This window comes from Dasypus novemcinctus, chromosome 14 (assembly GCF_030445035.2).
Source record: "Dasypus novemcinctus isolate mDasNov1 chromosome 14, mDasNov1.1.hap2, whole genome shotgun sequence".
Taxonomy (NCBI): domain Eukaryota; kingdom Metazoa; phylum Chordata; class Mammalia; order Cingulata; family Dasypodidae; genus Dasypus; species Dasypus novemcinctus.
In genome coordinates, this window is record NC_080686.1 from 76,189,649 (window position 1) to 76,204,843 (window position 15,195).

At 33.3% G+C, this 15,195-nt stretch overlaps 1 protein-coding gene across 2 annotated transcripts in view; it reads right to left on the reverse strand.

The window, feature by feature from the left end:
- The window catches only part of CSMD3 (CUB and Sushi multiple domains 3), a 1,328,729-nt gene that overhangs the window by 374,210 nt on the left and 939,324 nt on the right, over nucleotides 1-15,195 (reverse strand). For both annotated transcript variants that reach the window (XM_058275930.2, XM_058275932.2), the window contains one exon: nucleotides 7,472-7,628. In XM_058275930.2, the coding sequence (XP_058131913.1) occupies nucleotides 7,472-7,628 (157 nt within the window). The remainder of the gene's footprint in view (nucleotides 1-7,471; nucleotides 7,629-15,195) is intronic.

Sequence of the window (15,195 nt, forward strand, 5' to 3'; positions counted from 1 at the left end):
TATTGATTTGTAGAAGTCCTTCCTATAGACTATGATTTTGTAATATTCATTGTAAATATCTTCTAAATTTTATGTATTTTTTACTTCGCTTATAGAGTTTTGCTGCAGAAATTTTCATTGTTGTTGTTATTGCTGATATTTAACGATCAGAGCTTGCTCAGGAAAATAAAACCACTTAGATAAATTGTGTAACCAATATTCAATAAAAAAAAAAAATACATGTTTCAACAATTTTGGAAATGCAGAGAGAGTGAAGGTCAGAAGATCACTCTTGGTTTTCAGGATATCCAGAAATGAAGGGAAGCTAGCTACTGCCACATCTAGCCACATGCCAATGCCTCACACCAGCCTGCAGCTGCTGGTGGAAAGAAGAGCTTCTTCAATTCTTCTACCTTTCAATTGTAAAAGTGCTGCTCTTAATTGGCAGACTCTAACCAGAGATCTTTGTTGGTAAATCATTATAAGGTACAAGACGGTGGGTTTTCCTATATTTTAAGTTTCAGATTTACAAAATTTCTGAGATGTTAAGTCTATGAAAATGATAATTACTTGTCTGGTATTCTAGTATGAGAAATCATATTCGTCAATATTGTCTAAGTCAAGGGCAAATAATCAAGAAATATTTCTTTAATATTTTATTTAGAGTACTTTATATAATATTTAATGTAGCAATGATCAATAATTACTTTAGTGCTTGCTTTATTTCAAAATTTAAAAAATAAAGGAAATATCAACTGCAACTGATAAGTGGTTTATAGGATATAGAACCATATAGAGTACTGTTATTGCTTCTTTGAAATTTAATTTTTTTCTACATGCATTTGTATTAAAGAAATTGTATTCTATGAACAAGGTTAAAGTCAATAGGTCATCTGCTATTTTTCATGCTTAACATTGCCAACAAAATGACAATAACTAAAGGGTTTAGAGTACTTTATTATACATTAATAAGGCCGTTAGACATGAAAGGATTTACAAATTCACTATTGTTCCTCTTTCATTTGAATATAAAATTTGAAATCGCAGTGTTCTGCATTATTGAATCATTTAAAGCAACAAACCTACAAGGCTAAGAGGGTCCAAATATATTTGAACTTGTCCCTTGAAGTTTTGGACATTTCAGAGTGGGTTGTTTAGTGTATTAAACGTGCAGAGGAGATGAAGAAATCACCTGAGCCCAGAGATCCTGCCTAATGGTAGGTATCATGGATATTTACCAGACCAAGTTTTGGGAAGACAATGCTATAATCCACCAAAAGGGTGTAACTTAATTCAGTAATGCGTGGTTGTTAAAATTACTCAGATTCCTTCTGAAGGAAAGTGGGGTAAACACAAATGAATAAAGCTAGAAGAACCTGCAATGAAACATACCTTGATGAAACAGTTTAAGACTTCATGAACAGTGTGAAAGACACTAGGCCCAATTCATTCCCTCATATTAAAGTTGGCCAATAAGAAAGCATTCAGATTCTCAAGTATAAAATGACAAATATTCCTTTAGGAAGAATTATATTAATATTTTTCAAATTTGTTTATAATTACATGAACAACTTTTAAAAAGATATCAAAACCATGGACTTTTAAATGGTAAACAGCCAAAGCTTGAGTTGAGAGGTAGTATAACACAGTGGTTAAGAACATGGACTCCAAAGGCTTTGCCACTCAGTTCAGATTTCACATCCAAATTTACTAGCTGTGTGACCTGGGGCAAATAACGTAAGCTCTCTGTGCTTTGTCCTCCTCATTTTCGCAGTAGGGATAGTAATAGTACTTCCCTTGTAGGGTTATGCCTTATAAATAATAGGCACTATTAGCTGTTATTATTTTTAAATCATATTTTAAAGTTACAATTATGTTGAATATCTTTGTGTGTCTTTTTAATAAAATCATAACCACTTAGTACAATCTACCTCACTTCTACCTATCTTCCAACTTTATCTCTCACTTAGTACAAACCATCTCACTTCTACCTATCTTCCACCTTGATCTCTCATTTTACCGTTCTCCTTGCCCATCTTGCTGGTTCAGTTCCAGCTACCAGAGGCCAGCTCAGCCCTCTCTCAAGCCTTTGCTCTTCCTTGTCTCTCTGCCTAGAACCCTTTGCTCCCAGATCTTTAAGTGATGGCCCCTTCTTATCATACAGGTAGCAATTTAGATTCCTCCTCCTCTGAGATAGCAATCCTGAACAAACTAATTACAGTAACCCATCCCCTTAACTATCTATCCCATTGTTCTGTTTTAAATTATCATTCAATGCAATTATTTTATCTTTTGTTCATGCATTTATTTTCTACTTCCCCACTGAAAAGTTAGTTCCATATGGGCAGGAATTTTGTCTTCTACACGGCTTCCTTTATCCCCAGAGCATATAACATTCTAATAGGGTAAGGTAAAATATAAACCTATGACCAAGGGAATAATATCAATAATAAATACATTAATTCTAGTAGAGAAGTGAGAGGAAAAATAAGACAGGTGAACAAATAAAAATGACATTCCTACAATTGAGCCTGCACAGAGAGATACAGTAAGTTACACCAGATTTTAGGAATACATTTTTGAGATATGCCCTGAGGGGCTGAGGAAGTCTGGTTGGAGTACCCCATCAGATTTTGCTGGTTTCTATTCTAAAGCTCTTCAGAGCAGAGTGATGTTTTAATGGAGATACTTATTTCTGTTTCTTCTTCCAACTTTAGAAAAATAAACTTACAACTTTAGAAGGAAAAAATGGTAATTTTTTTCCTGTACACCCCTCCACCTTCTAGAGAGATAGATATGCATTTATGAGTTTCTTGTCATAGCAAAATTAATAACTAATTTATTTTGTATGAGACACTCTGAAAATATTCCTCATCTAGATCTTTATTTGAGATTTTTCAGGTTTCTGTAGGACAAGGTATTCTGACAGCAAATTGGAGGACTGTTGAGAGCAGTGGGATTCTCTAATGGTAGACAAGGTCTTACAAGTTTATCAGAAATGTTTTTTATTCAACTGGCATATCTATCCTCAGTTCTGTTGACGACTCAGACTACAATTGAATGAAGAATTTATTTGAGAGAAGGGGGATGTTACCTCAAAAAACTAAATGATATTTTCTTGACAACTCTAAAGGATAAAGACTGAACAGATTTAATTTGTTTTGCAAAATAAAGGAATGAGACATTTTCTACCCTTAAGTGTGTTGTGGCATTTTCATACCAGGTGTGTATATAATTATATTATGATGGAGGAAGGTGAGAGAAATTTACTGTCTCCTTAATATGACATAGCTAAAAATATTAATAATGGGTGAGTCAAATGCCTTTTATTTCTAAGCACACAGGAATCTGTGGGCTTTCATGGCATCACTAATTATGGAGTTATATGCTAATATAATATCGTTAAGCTTCCTATCTTTTGAAATACCTGTGACAGCTCTGCATTATAGTAGACACTGTAAGTTGTCTTCTCAATATGTCTTCTTCTCTTTTTCCTTGCTGACAAAATGTGTTTTTGTTCCCAGCAGTAATATAACCATATCAGACAGTATACTGATAGATTAAGGCTAAATTAATCATTTAGTTCAACAAAAACTTAATTTTCCAGATTTACTTGCTAGAAAATTAAGACATAACCATGTAGCCAAATTTTAGACAAAGAGAAATAAAGGGATGTGTGAAGAAAAGATTTTTCATTCCTGATAAAAGCAACATATATGGTAGGCACTAAATCTTCTCCCTTTCTTCCTGCCCTGAATATGCCTTGAACATGTTCAGAGTTGCTATACCTCTCCTGTAAATATGTCACAACAAGCCTGAGAACAAAATGTGAACACTGAAGGGATGCCATAGTAGAGAGATAAGACAGGATCTTTTTCACTTGGTTGAGGGGCTGAATCAACACCTACCTATGTACTACCCCTGGACTTCTTTACAACGTGGTTAAGTTTTCCATTACTTGAAGTCAAAAACAATATCTAATTCCTTCCATTGTGATCATATGAGTGGATTATTAAGACAGTTGACATAAAAGGCACCTTAAAGGCCTGTTGTAATATATTTCTTCATTTTTATCTCAGCTAAATGCAATTCTTGTTCACTTATAACTGAAAATATTTGGACAAAAATAAGTGCTATTAAGTCAGCAAAATGGATAATGAGATAGAGGATCACTATCATTGGGCAGACTGTGGTGAGGAACACACACATAAGGTGATCAAAAAAGACCTGCTCATGTCGAGACTAGAATTTTGAGAAGAGCCAGACAGGTGGATTATTCTGAATTGGATTATTTGCTGTATTTGTCCTGAATGTACTTTGTTCCTCTTAATCCTTCTGCTTTTCCTTATCCTAATCTCTTTACCTGGATACTCTCCATCATTTCCATTGTGAGCCACCAACCTACCTTAATACCATGTTATAGTTTTCCTGGTGGCTAAAACAAACAACATGCAAGGGATTGGTCTAAACAACAGGAATTTATTGGCTTGGGGTTCTGAGGCTAGGAGAAGTCCATAATCAAGGTGACATCAAGACAATGCTTCCTTCCAGAAGACTGTGGCATTCTGGGGCTAGCTGTCAGCAGTCTTCGGTCCTGGGTTCTCCGTGACATGGCAATGCACCTGGTGGTCTGTCCTGACTTCTCACTTCCATCTCAAGCTTCTGGCTGCTTCCTATGGCTTTCTCTCTAAGGTCATCTCTATAAGTCTTCCAGAAACAGGATTAAGACCCATCAAAATTCAGTTGGGCCACACCTTAATTGAAGTAACCATATCAGAAGATCCTATTAAGTTTAAGAATATGGTTTTCAAGGATATACAGCTCTAAACCACCACACCACTTCCTTCATGAGTCCTAACCTAATACCTCCTAGTCAAATATCCTCTCTCCTGCCTCTAATTCTCTCAGAGTTAATGTGGGGATCTCCTCTGCATTATTCAAGGCTTTTTCAATTAGACATTTTGAACACTGTAGTGAAATAATCATCAGGGATAACATACCCTAGAATGGACAAGGGATGGAATATGTCTTAGAAATGACTGGATACATGGAATTCAAACACAAAAGCATGGCCTTCTATATTGTTCCCTGTGTTTGAATACCTTAAGCATATCTCTCACACTCAGAAATTGATTAACTACTGCCCCTAAGAATTTCATGAGTATTTAAAATATTTGTTCTAGAAGAACTTTTTTCTAGTATTCCAAAAGTATTTTATAGAATCAGTATTCCGATCACATGTTCATTTACTAAGAACATATGAAAAGATTCAATTAAACTAAAACTGACTAAAGACATTATAAAAGAAAAAGTCCCCCTCAAGAACTATGCACAATATGTTGGCAAACAATTAAAACCACAATATGATATCATACTTGTTATATAATTGTGAATATAAACTGCTGCAAAAGCGAGTTTGAAAATGTGGATTCAGTCTGGTTTGGGGAATCAGGGTAAGAGTCAGTGAGGACATATTCGAGCTAGGTCTTGAAGTTCAATGGTTCGATTGTTAGCAAAGGTAGAGAGGGCATGCCTGACAGAAAGCAGTGTTCCTAGGTACTAAGGCTCAAAATCAAATAGTGTATTTGGAGGACGAGAACTTTCAAACCTAAAAAAATCTGTGGTTTACTATTAAGATAACTAGCGCTATAGCGAATAGGTTTTCTTGTAAAAATTGAAGTAACACTCAGGAACAAATGCAATTAATAACAGATATGTTACTTTTTCTAGGGCCCGCCCCAACAGTGGGGCTCATAACAAAGCTGTTGGTTCACAAAGTCTTAGGAGCATTTATTGACCTTATGATATCCAGAGATACCTTGAAAGTAGATTTTAATTACAGATATGAGACTTAAATATTGTTATCTAATTTTTCAGAGGAAATATATTTAATGTATGTGTATTTTTGCAAAAAATGCTTTTATAATTCTACAGTTTATAGTCTTCATAATAGCTACATCTTACAATGAACAGCTAGAGTCAATAAGAAAAGGGAAAAAAATAAGAAAAGAAGGGTAATTTCAGGAATTTGCTTTTTAGAAATTTTCCTTTTTTTATATCCTATCGCTCATACCATTGACAATAAATTCAATGATTTTATTCATTCCAGACACCTAAGTACACCATAAAATTTTAAATTCAGATATATCTTACCAATGTCCAGTATCTTTTCAACAGTACTATCAATGCACTTACATTTTTATGTATCAAATGAGAAAATCTAGATTTCCTCTAAGAAATCCATATACATTTTAGATATGGAAAAATGCAAAATAATGCAAAGCAAATAAAGATGGTTACAAAAGCATTGTGCCATTCATGGCAATTTGGCTTCAAAAATACAAGTAATCCTGATAGAAAATGGAAAAATGAAGACAAAAGCAGATTAAAAAATATTTTCCCTTCTAAGCAGATCACACAGATTACATTTGAGCAATGTCCTCAATAACTTTAATTTTACTTCATAAAGCCCTAATATAGACACTATTAACTTGATTTTCATTTGTCTTTGGGAAGACTTCATAAGAAATCACATTGTATACAACTGTTCTGAGGACTTAAAAATACGTGTTTGGCACTCGTTCTGTTAATTTATGTTTACTTAATATTAACAATGTTATAATTTTAGCATAAATAGGAAAAAAAAGTCTTGGAGTAAACAGGTAGCAAGAGTAATCTCTCAGTATTAGAACCAGAATACTTTAATATAATGGGTTTTTATACTTTCATCTCCTATTCCTCATATCATTAAGAAAAGATATTTTTGCAAAGTTTAATTTGATTCAGATTCCCTGTAGGAACATATATGATTATCTTTAATCCTATAGCCTTTTTAATTTCCAGGTTCCATAATGGTTTCCATTCTCTGAATTCCCACAAAAATTTATATGGGTCAATTGAATTTCTCAAATATTCTGGTAGAAAAGATTTCTGAATATTGCTACTTAATTAATTTTGTTATATTAAGTGATTATTTTGAATTTCCGATAACCAGTTTTATCTGATAGAATTTGAATTTTTTAAGTACACAGCCAATAGCCACCTTAGTTTTATATGTAGTTTTACTTTCTTAGTATGGTGCCTGACACAAAGTAAAGACTTTATAAATTCATTATTTGAATATAACTTAGAGCACAAATATTGTGTGCATTTTTAAAATACAGATGGAAACTAATGCATCAGATTTCCGTCTATTAAAAAGCTTAAATACTGGATGGGAGAAAACCTGATATTTAAAAAACAAAAACAAAAACACAACAACTAAGCCCAGTCACAAAATATCTTTGAAACTTTGTTGTTTCAACTGTAAAATGGCAACAGAATACTTTTAGCTTATAGGATTCTTATTAGGGTCAAACAAAATTATGTATGTAGATGGAAATTATAAACTGAAAATTGATAATCAAATTTTGGTTATCACTTGGTGCAATTCAAAGAGCAAATAAACAATTAGCATCAGTGTTTGACCATTTTATTCTGCCAAAATACTTACTGGTATAGACAAGTTGAAAGCCTTCATCTGTCCCTTCTGAATCAGAATTGAATTCTAGCCAGAGCTGATTTGAAGTACTACTAAGTGTCAATCCTCGCATAGATGCGCCAGTAAAAGCACCTAGTAGATGAGTAGTTTTATCTTTGCCATCATAAATCTGCAAAATATATTTATAATGAAAATGTAAATGTGCAAATAATAACCAACTCAGAGTATGTATTTATATCTAGGAAGAAGACAAATAATTACATGTTTTCCAAGGATAATTAAATACGTTCGTTCCTTACAAATAACCAGGTTAAGAACATTAGAAATTGCATGGATACTTTTAAAATTCCAAACTCAGTAGATTCTAAGTAATACTCTTGCTCATTTTATGTAACATTTCTTCTTATATAATCAATAATTTTTATGGTAGACAATTTAAAATTGAGAACACCACCAGAAAGACTGGTTTCCAGGGTGTTTAATTTGCTTTTCTGCAACTTTCTCAAGGGGAACAAACATCTGTTTTCCTATAACATGATAAGCATAAAGCATATTTGTTTCTTGTGCAATTTCTCTAATTTATCCATATTGTTTCATTTTGACATTTAAAAATATTAAATTAAAAGGGTACTAAACACTTTTAGAAGTTAATTGAACAGGGCAAAAACATACCGAGCCAAAATTAATAAACCCCCTAAATATCTTTCCATCATTTTCATCTATGTCAAGGTATAACCTTTCTCCATACTCATATATCATAAACAGTATACCTAAATATGGAAGGGACAATGTCGGTTTTTATAAAAAATGGACTCTTGCTTTATACATTACACTCTAATTTGCTTTTCTTTTATCAGCACATTACCGACATCTATTTCAGATCAGTGGATACAGACCCATATTTTTGTGTGTGCTATGTAATGTTTCAAAAAAGTTACACAACCACAGTTTTACCATTCCCAAGCTAGTGAGACTCAGTTTTTTTGCTACTGCAAACAATGTAGAAATAAATACTTTTATGTAAAATCTTGGGGTTTTTGGTACTTGTATTTCAATAAGAAAGATTTTTTAAAAATGGGGTTGCTGAGCTAAAATTAAAATGTTCCTGTGTTATTAGATTATTTTTCAAAAAGTATGTAGGAATTAAACATGGGATTTACCAGCAATGACTTAAGCCATGCATTCTCAATGTTGTTAATATTCCCAAAAGGACAAACATTGTTATTTTTAAGTAGGGGAAATAAAATCTTAGATATTACAATAGTTTGTGGCCTACAAAAGAGCAACTCTACCTGACAAAATCTTATTTCACAGTACTTGGTTACACTGAAGGTAGGGAGTTAGGGAGGTAGATAGGATGGAAGATCCTTGGGGGATGATAATAAAAAGAAAAACAACTAAGAAACACTGCTTTAATTTAATTGCTTTAAATTATTTGTTTCTTGCTCCAAATAGTCTTACTTACTTGTAGCCTGGTGCTAAGAGTAGACAGACATTGTTACCTAACTCTAACCGAATGCTGTTTCTGTTGCACTAGTGTTCGCCCAAAAGTGATACTCATTGCACTAATGTTACTTAAAAGATTACTTTTAGTTTGTATACAATGGAACGTTTTATTATTTCAATATTTTTTAATCTGTCAGATATCGTTCTGTGCTATGTTGCCGGGTTTAACTTGACAACACTTATTTAGAATGTTTTTCTATAATTTATAAATAAAATTCAAGTACATATTTTTCTTTTCTTCAAATTATCCTTATCAGGTATTAATATTAAAGTTTTACTAATAATTAGTAAATTGGTAATTTTCACTCTATTTCTAATATCTGAATCATATAAATAAAATGATAACCCTTTTTTTTTTTCTATTGGCTGGCTTAAGATTTTCTTCAGCTCAAGGAATTTTTGAATTTTTGGCTGTTGAATTACTCTTGGCCTATTTGTTCCTTGTATTTTCTATCTGAATTGGCTATTATTTGTATATAAAGGTTCTAAAACAGTATTGAAATTTTCTTATATACATATATATTTTTTAAAGTTGTCTATTTTTCCTTCGTATTGTGAAAAATTCTTCCCCTGAATCTTCCACCTTAACTATTAGATTTTCAGCAGTGACTAATTTCTTTTCTGGTCTTCTATTAACATCTTAAATTTTAAAATTATAGTTTAGTTTCTGAATGTAATACTTTATACTGCAATTGCATTGTCAAGCTATCTTAAAAATTATTATCAAACAATTTTAAATTTTAACTCTTCCATAGTAGGAAGTGAATGAACATCTCCTGTTTTAGGTATTTAAGTCTTTTTTCATCAGGTTACTGAACTCCCTTTGGAACATTGTTATGTAACTTTAGTCATTGTATTTTTTTAATGTTTCCTTTACTATGCAGGTCATCAGGCTATATAATCTCCTAAACAGTGGCAAAGCAACAATCCATGAAAGTCCCAGGAATTTCTGTTTTTGTAGGTCAGCAGTAAACTGACAAGAATTACCCTTCTGCTTAATTATGAGAAAGGAACCTCTTCTATTCAGTAGAAGTGGCAACCTGTCTCTGGCCCTCAGACATACAAGTGCAGTTTTCTCCTTTTAAGATCAGCAAATTCAGGCAGTCCCTTCTAAGACCACCTGGATTACTAGCAGAAAGTTGAAAGCAGCTTTTTAAGGGAATTTTCAGGTTTCTGCTTGATGATCCCCCTCAGGAAACTATTTGATATGGGTCCTCAGGTGAAGCTTAAGGTGGGTCCCCTTCTCTGTGGCTTGGGCTCTAAATCTAGTGGCACACAGAGTGGTGACTAGCAGGATTTTAGTCTTCACTCCATAATCTCCATCAGCTCCCTCCTCCATTCTTTGATATGGACAACAGACAATGATCTCCTACTTAAATGCTATGAGGAAAACAAGATTTTATGCAACATATATACAAAATTCAGCTTTTTTTTCACAGTCCCTAGTATCTTTTTCACCCTACATTATTGTAAAGCTTCTTTTACATAGAAATCTTGAGTTTCCAGTAAGGACACTCCTGCTCTCTTCCTTAGTGTTTGGAAGGACTCACAGCCTCATATGCATCCGCTAGGCTCCACTAACCTATTTACTTGCTATTTTATTACCATAGAGAGGCAGCTGAAAAGGGAGAAGAAAGGTATGAGGGTCTTAAGCTCAAGTCAACGTGGTCATTGAATCCCTAACAGCAATGGACTCTCTTGTTATTTAAAGGTCCTTTTTGTCAATAATTCCTTTTAAATGTGTGCTGGCTATATAAAGAATACTTTGTGGTATAATGAAAAACTTGGATGGTTATCATCTCAGTTCCTGGGGAAAAACCTCTAAGTTTTTGGGATTTCTGTGATAGGAGTTTCTTTTGTTCTTCTTGGTGAGCCCAGGACTACACCTGATAGTTATAGCATGGGACCAGCCAAAACTACAACCTAAGGTGAGGCCAGCTCCACTAGAAAGACTAACCATGTGCTTATGGAGTTGAGGCTTTGAGCCATGTCACATCAACCCATTTCTCTGGCCCATGGGAGGGGAGGGGCTGGAGATTGAGTTCAACCACGTGGGCAGTGATTCCCTCAATCACCCCTATATAAAGAGAACCTATAGAAACTCGGGACACCTAAACTTCCAATAAGCTACCATGATCGATAAAACATATCCCTGTACCAGGAGGATGACATATTCTGATTCCATGTGGAGAGAACATGGATGTTTGTATTTGAGACCCTACCAAACCTCACTTTCTTCTTTTGGCTTCTTATATGTATCCTTTCACTATAAGAAACCTTTAATCATAACACTTTCAGTGAATTCTATGAATTGTTCTGGTGAATTATATAGCAAAAGGGGCATGGTGAGAACTCCCAATTTAGAGCCAGTTGGTCAAAAGTGTAGGTGGCCTGGGCCCCTGAATTTGGGACTAGTGCTTGAAGGACAGTTTTGTAGAGGATTATCCTTAATCTGTGGAGTCTGGTCTAACACAGGATACTTGGAGACAGCACTGAATTGATGTGTTACTGCATTTGCAATTTGTGTCAAAAGGCTGTGCTATTATAGTTGCTGTAGAGGTTTTTTTTACACCTTTACAAGGTATTAGATAGAGGGCTTTATGGATAACGTCCCTAAAATTATAAGAAAGTAGCTGAATCTCTGGAGGAATCTAATTTATTATACTAATAAATTTCTATTGCAGTTATTAGTAAGAACTTATCTGTTTTCAAAAAAACTGAATCTAATATTGAAGTTTGTTAGTCAGATCTGTTTTTTTTTGTTGTTGTATTTTTGTTTTTGTTTTGTCTGATTATTTATAGACTAAATTTTCATTTCTTAAGAATAGCATGCATCAGGGATAATTCACAGGCAAGGAAACATTATTTGGGAGAAACACAACTTTGCATCTGTGAGTTTCAAATGTGTGATATTCTCAGATGCCTGTCTTTGAATATTTTTATTTTATGGTTCAATATATAGGCTAGTTTTAAATCCTGTGGTTAGAGCTACATATTCACAGTCAAACCATTTAACCAGCATATAGAGTAGATCTTATTTATGGTTGATATTATCAAGATAGCTCCCTGAAAATAGTTGTTTTCCTTTTATTCTCCATATTTCTCACCATTATAAAAGTTCATTAATATGGAAAATATAAATAATTGTTTCTTGGACTATTCTAGCTCTGTTTTGCATGTGAATTCATTGTGAGAACTTTCATCCTATCAAATCTGTCCATTAAAGGGGAAATATAAACTAAGAACCTAATGAAATAAAAACAGATTGAGGAAATTTGCTTTTAATTTAAAAAGTATCTCTCCTTATGCTTTATTTCCCTCAAACATTCAGTGGTAATGAAAAGCAAAAGTTCAAAACTTTACTGATAAATAGCCCAAATCATTATCCACATATAAAAATCATTTCTATATATAATAAGGTAAAAAATAAAATAATTAAAGAAACATACTTTCCCAGGCAATGTGGAAGGTTTTGAGTAGGTGTTGAGAATACAAAAATAGTAAGACATCATTCTTGACTTGCTGGAGGTTAAAAAAATTACCCCAATATTTTTTGTCATTTATGAGACATACTTATATTGAGCATACATTTTATTTTATTCAAAAGAATCTTCCCTTAAGAAATAGTTTTAAAAACAAAGGATCAATGAAATGAAAGGTATGAAAAAGAGCTAAAATATTCTTTAAAAAGAAATATCTTAAGCTCAGCTGGGAGGAGCTAATTCAGCACCAAAGCCCATGCAATAGAGTTTATTTAACAATGTAAAGCGAAACGATAGAAAACAAATAATTCCAAATTTCTTAACAGTCACACAGAGGAGCTACTACTATACTCATTGAAAATAAAATGAAGCTTGATCTTTCAACTATGAAATTTTGCAAACATGCTTAAAATTATTAATTCAGAAATGAGGAGATAGAGTTAATTAGGAAGACTTCAAACAAGAGAAGAGTTTACAATAATGATCATGTCAATGCTGTTAATCTTTAAATGAAATTTTTAAAACAGATTCAAATCTATTACTTGGAAACATAAAAGCATTGAAGGATAAAACATTGTATTCAAGACAAATTGCTTTAAAATTGGCCATGAAAGTAAGCACACGAATAAGAAAATCAAGAAAAAATAAATAAAATAAGCCTTTCATACAAAAGTATGATAGGGTACATAGTGACTTAATGGGTCTTTTTAGAACTTTTATTTGAGATTGTTATTCTCATATTTCATTCTAATTAAGATCAGGATATACTGTATATTTGGACCTATTTTCCTTTATCTTTTTTTAGAAAGTATTTTATAATCATTATTATTTTTAGTATATGTAATCATCATTATGCATTTTTCCAGATATTTAGAAATTTTAAAAAAAGCACATGATAATGTTTCATAAGGTATTGTCTTTGTTGGTGGAGACCCAGGCATAACTGGAAGAATATTTAATTCCCATCCTGGGAAGTCCTGCTATATTCTCTAATAGGATGGCAAGAATCCCCCAAGTACAAAGGTATTGCATAGTGAAGGAGAACTGACTATTATTCCAGAACCTTAATATTGATGACAGTACTTATGAAATTTTTCTTGTGAAATTGAAACTTAGCTTAGTATTAGATATTGCCTAAGAGTTACCTCCTGAAAGCCTCCTTGTTGCTCAATGTGCCCTCTCTCTAAGGCAAATTCAGCATATAAATGCACCATCTTCTCTCTGGTATGGGACATAACTCCCAGGGATGAGTCTGTGTGGTACCAAGGGATTATTACCAAGCAACTGGAAAAACACCTTGACCATAAGGAGGAAATAGTAAATACAAATGAGTTTTTATGGCTAAGAGATTTCAAAGTAAGTTGGGTAAGTAAGTAACCAAAGGTTATGGTTATGCATGTCTTAGCAGGATTTCTCTGACTACCACAGTATGCAGTGCCTCACAGAGCAGGGCTCCTGAGAGTTCTAGAGATATCCAGATACTATATGCAGGGCAGACAATTTCAGGAATTTGGCACCCTATCAGTGGGCTTTGCATTAGAATTTACATTCCCCAGTGTAACAGGGTTAGACTCACTTGTAGTTTCCCTACTCATGGCTTTTCTACCTTTTGATTTGAAACTATAATTAGCACTATAGTTGTTAAATATATGCTCCATAGACTTAAACCTTTCATCCCTTCCTGTGCCACTTGAGCTCTGAATCTCAACAGAGTTTCAACACCTACTCTCCAGGTCATTGGACTCACCCAGGACAACTAACAAGGAGATGATGATGGACAGCACCCATTCCAAGGAACAGAAAGTATATGCAACTGCAAGCAAGATAGTCCCATCCATATGTCCAAAGGTATCTAAGTTCCTTCTCAATTAGAAACAGAGTGGGCATCACCATCCCTATATCCTCAAGACTGGGGAATGAACAATGGACTAAAGTAGATACGTAATTATTCTATAACAGATTTATTATTATTCTGCAATGGAAGAACTTTTATCATTGATACAAAGGCAGTTGCCACCAGAGGTTCTAAGGGGAGAGAGAGGAAAAAATAGGTGTGGTATGGGGGTATTTTTGGGACATTGGAATTGTCCCGCACAACATTGCAATGACTGATCCAGGCCATTAATACTTTGTAATAACCTACAAAATTGTGTGGGACAGAATGTAAACTATAGTCCATGGTTAGTAGCAATGTTTCAATATGTGTACATCACTTATAACAAATGTATCACACTAAATGTGGGACAGTGTGCAAGAGGGAGAGGGTGGGTCATATGGGAATTTTACATATTTTTATGTAACAAATGTACATATTTTGTTTGTAGTATTTAGTAATCTAAGGCTTCTTTAAAACTAAAACAAAAAACAAACAAAAAGAATAAGAACTATATAGTATACTATTTGGTTGGAAAGGAACAAATTTTGTTTCTTACAGAATAAGTTTTAGTTACTTAGCACCTAATTTATACAATGAAGACTTTAATGTCAAATGTGGAATTTCAAGTTGACTGAAGAATTAATATTATGCAAGGTATCTAGACCTTCTATAATGTTGATGGGACTCTTATATGACAATTTTTAAAACAAGTTGCAATTCATATGGTTGCTTTCCAGAAAGGTCTAGAAGTTAATATTGACATGTTTCAATTATAAAACCTTTTTTAATAGATCAGATTGTGAAGTTAGTTATGGTATATAGACCCTCTTAGATTATAGAACAAATCCTATTTTGATAAAATTCTTGGCAAC